General features: G+C 49.3%; 1 protein-coding gene across 4 annotated transcripts in view; it reads right to left on the bottom strand.

The window, feature by feature from the left end:
- LOC110518749 (G protein-coupled receptor kinase 6) overlaps positions 1-5,000 on the bottom strand; it is a 75,261-nt gene that overhangs the window by 3,885 nt on the left and 66,376 nt on the right. For all 4 annotated transcript variants that reach the window (XM_036934290.1, XM_036934289.1, XM_036934291.1 and 1 more), the window contains 2 exons: positions 4,347-4,555; positions 702-839 (listed from right to left, as the gene is read on the bottom strand). In XM_036934290.1, coding sequence (XP_036790185.1) covers positions 702-839; positions 4,347-4,555 — 347 coding nt within the window. The remainder of the gene's footprint in view (positions 1-701; positions 840-4,346; positions 4,556-5,000) is intronic.

Here is a 5,000-nt window from a genome sequence, read left to right as displayed (position 1 = left end):
CATACTACCAGTAACATACTACTAGTAACATACTACTAGTAACATACTACCAGTAACATACTACCAGTAACATACTACTAGTAGCATACTACTAGTAACATACTACTTGTAACATACTACCAGTAACATACTACCAGTAACATACTACTAGTAACATACTACTAGTAACATACTACCAGTAACATACAACCAGTAACATACTACTAGTAACATACTACTAGTAACATACTACTTGTAACATACTACTAGTAACATACTACCAGTAACATACTACTAGTAATATACTACTAGTAACATACTACCAGTAACATACTACCAGTAACATACTACTAGTAACATACTACCAGTAACATACTACTAGTAACATACTACCAGTAACATACTACCAGTAACATACTACTAGTAACATACTACTAGTAACATACTACTTGTAACATACTACTTGTAACATACTACTTGTAACATACTACTTGAGTAAAAGTCTAAAAGTATCCGATTTTAAAAGTACTTAAGTAGTATTTAAAAGTATTTTTACTTAAGTTCTTTACACCACTGTGTGTGTCCTTACATCCAGGCTGAACGGGAGGTCCAGTGTGTGTGTTATACTGTGTGTGTGTGTGTGTATGTAGTTATTGTGTGTTATTGTGTGTTTTATTGTGTGTGTGTTTTATTGTGTGTGTGTGTGTGTGTGTGTTATTTACATCAGGACTGAAGGGAGGTTCCAGAATGCCTGCCTCGAGGCGTTTGAAGTTGATGTTCTTGAAGATGATATGAGCCTTCACCTCCACACCGCCCCGCCCCTGGCACCCCAGACGGGCTTTGGGGTCTTTGGCCAGCAGCTGAGGAAGAGGAAGTGACACATGGTTCTAGAAGAGTAGTGTGAGGCAGAGTCAGGTACTTAAAAGAGTTGAGAGAACTTCTAGAATGTTGTATATTGTTCTGATTCTACACATTCAGTTCTAGAACATTGTTTAAATATCCTCCATGTGTAATATTGTCTCTCTCACTGGAACAGAGGAACCCCCCCCCCCCCCCCCCCCCCCCCCCCCCCCCCCCCCCAGAGGCCTGGAACAGTAACGGTCCTTCATCCTCTCTCCTTCACCTCCCTCATCCCCTCCTCTCTCCTTTACCTCCCTCATCCCCTCCTCTCCCTCATCCCCCCCTCTCTCCTTTACCTCCCTCATCCCCTCCTCTCTCCTTTACCTCCCTCGTCCCCTCCTCTCTATTTTACCTCCCTCATCCCCTCCTCTCTCCTTTACCTCCCTCATCCCCTCCTCTCTCCTTTACCTCCCTCATCCCCTCCACCTCCCTGGTCCCCTCCTCTCTCCTTTACCTCCCTCATCCCCTCCTCTCTCCTTTACCCTCCCTCATCCCCTCCTCTCTCCTTTACCTCCCTCATCCCCTCCCCTTTACCTCCCTCATCCCTTCCTCTCTCCTTTACCTCCCTCATCCACTCCTCTCTCCTTTACCCTCCCTCATCCCCTCCTCTCTCCTTTACCCTCCCTCATCCCCTCCTCTCTCCTTTACCCTCCCTCATCCCCTCCTCTCCCATTTACCTCCCTCATCCCCTCCTCTCTCCTTTACCTCCCTCATCCCCTCCTCTCTCCTTTACCCTCCCTCATCCCCTCCTCTCTCCTTTACCCTCCCTCATCCCCTCCTCTCTCCTTTACCCTCCCTCATCCCCTCCTCTCTCCTTTACCCTCCCTCATCCCCTCCTCTCTCCTTTACCTCCCTCATCCCCTCCTCTCTCCTTTACCTCCCTCATCCCCTCCTCTCTCCTTTACCCTTCCTCATCCCCTCCTCTCTCCTTTACCCTTCCTCATCCCCTCCTCTCTCCTTTACCTCCCTCATCCCCTCCTCTCTCCTTTACCCTCCCTCATCCCCTCCTCTCTCCTTTACCTCCCTCATCCCCTCCTTTCTCCTTTACCCTCCCTCATCCCCTCCTCTCTCCTTTACCTCCCTCATCCCCTCCTCTCTCCTTTACCCTCCCTCATCCCCACCTCTCTCCTTTACCCTCCCTCATCCCCTCCTCTCTCCTTTACCTCCCTCATCCCCTCCTCTCCCTCATCCCCTCCTCTCTCCTTTACCCTCCCTCATCCCCTCCTCTCTCCTTTACCTCCCTCATCCCCTCCTCTCCCTCATCCCCTCCTCTCTCCTTTACCTCCCTCATCCCCTCCACCTCCCTGGTCCCCTCCTCTCTCCTTTACTCTCCCTCATCCCCTCCACCTCCTTGGTCCCCTCCTCTCTCCTTTACCTCCCTCATCCCCTCCTCTCTCCTTTACCTCCCTCATCCCCTCCTCTCTCCCAGTAGAGTCCAACGCGAAGAAGAAGATTGTATTTGTGGAAAACCACACAGACATGTTTTACACTAGTGCTCCAAAAGCTCATTCATGGATACAGTAAATATTATCTCTGGTGGACCGGTCTGAAACATGACCACTGCTCAACCACCACGGATACAGTAAATATTATCTCTGGTGGACCGGTCTGAAACATGACCACTGCTCAACCACCATGGATACAGTAAATATTATCTCTGGTGGACCGGTCTGAAACATGACCACTGCTCAACCACCATGGATACAGTAAATATTATCTCTGGTGGACCGGTCTGAAACATGACCACTGCTCAACCACCACGGATACAGTAAATATTATCTCTGGTGGACCGGTCTGAAACATGACCACTGCTCAACCACCACGGATACAGTAAATATTATCTCTGGTGGACCGGTCTGAAACATGACCACTGCTCAACCACCACGGATACAGTAAATATTATCTCTGGTGGACCGGTCTGAAACATGACCACTGCTCAACCACCACGGATACAGTAAATATTATCTCTGGTGGACCGGTCTGAAACATGACCACTGCTCAACCACCACGGATACAGTAAATATTATCTCTGGTGGACCGGTCTGAAACATGACCACTGCTCAACCACCACGGATACAGTAAATATTATCTCTGGTGGACCGGTCTGAAACATGACCACTGCTCAACCACCACGGATACAGTAAATATTATCTCTGGTGGACCGGTCTGAAACATGACCACTGCTCAACCACCACGGATACAGTAAATATTATCTCTGGTGGACCGGTCTGAAACATGACCACTGCTCAACCACCATGGATACAGTAAATATTATCTCTGGTGGACCGGTCTGAAACATGACCACTGCTCAACCACCACGGATACAGACACAGTAGAGAAAAGATGTTGACCACACACACCTGCACACAGAACACACACACCTGCACACACACACACCTGCACACAGAACACACACACCTGCACACACACACACCTGCAGACAGAACACACACACCTGCACACAGAACACACACACCTGCACACACACACCTGCACACACACACCTGCACACACACACACCTGCAGACAGAACACACACACACACACACACACCTGCAGACAGAACACACACACACACACACACACACACACCTGCAGACAGAACACACACACACACACACACCTGCACACAGAACACACACACCGGCACACACACACCTGCACACACACACACCTGCAGACAGAACACACACACACCTGCAGACAGAACACACACACACACACACCTGCACACAGAACACACCTGCACACAGAACACACCTGTACACAGAACACACACACCTGCACACACACACACCTGCAGACAGAACACACACACACACACACACACCTGCACACAGAACACACCTGCACACAGAACACACCTGTACACAGAACACACACACCTGCACACACACACACCTGCAGACAGAACACACACACACACACACACACACCTGCAGACAGAACACACACACACACACACACCTGCACACAGAACACACACACACCTGCACACAGAACACACCTGCACACAGAACACACACACCTGCACACACACACACCTGCAGACAGAACACACACACACACACACACACCTGCAGACAGAACACACACACACACACACACACCTGCACACAGAACACACACACACACACACACCTGCACACAGAACACACCTGCACACAGAACACACCTGCACACAGAACACACACACACACACACACACCTGTACACAGAACACACACACACCTGCACACAGAACACACACACACACACAACTGCACACAGAACACACACACACACCTGCACACAGAACACACACACACACCTGCACACAGAACACACACCTGCACACAGAACACACACACACACCTGCACACAGAACACACACCCCATGTGACCTCACTTTCTCCCTAACCCCGGCAGAGGAATAACTAACTGCAGTTGTGTGTGTGTTGTTTAAACACGCCATCCATCTCTCCCACCTGTCTGCAGATATCCTTGGCCTCCTCAGAGAACTTGTCAGAGTATTCCTCGGGATCTTCTCTCACTCGTCTGTCCACCTCTTCTCTCTTCACTCGTTCTTTACGCCGGCGGAAGGGAGACTGACCCTGGATCATCTCAAACACCAGACAGCCCAGACCCCACCAGTCAGGACTGAAGGAGTAGGACTCATTCTGGATCACCTCTGGGGCTGACGGAGAGACGGATGAGAGAGAGAAGGAGAGAGAGACAGAGAGAGATGAAAGATAGAAATATTGTTTAAACAATAGTCAGGACTGAAGGAGTAGGACTCATTCTGTATAACCTCAGGAGCTGACGGAGAGGGATGAGAGGAGAGAGAGAGATAGAGAGGAAGGGGAGACAGGGAATAGAGAGGGGATAGATTATAGATTATGTCTAGACACATCCAGGTCTAGGAGAGAGAGGGAGACAGGGTTAAAAAGAGGGAGCAGGGGATGAGAGGAGAAAGAGAGAGAGAGAGAGAGACAGGGTTAAAAAGAGATGGAGAGGGGGATGAGAGGAGAGAGAGAAAGAGAGAGAGAGAGAGATGAAGAGGAGGAATCAAGGAGATAGGAAGTGAGGTAGGATGTACCCATGTATGTAGAGAGAGAGAGAGAGAGAGATGAAGAGGAGGA

The sequence above is a fragment of the Oncorhynchus mykiss genome, chromosome 10, assembly GCF_013265735.2.
Source record: "Oncorhynchus mykiss isolate Arlee chromosome 10, USDA_OmykA_1.1, whole genome shotgun sequence".
In the NCBI taxonomy this organism is placed as follows: domain Eukaryota; kingdom Metazoa; phylum Chordata; class Actinopteri; order Salmoniformes; family Salmonidae; genus Oncorhynchus; species Oncorhynchus mykiss.
The sequence above is the reverse complement of the archived record's forward strand: the minus strand, read 5'-3'. Positions and strand labels throughout refer to the sequence as shown.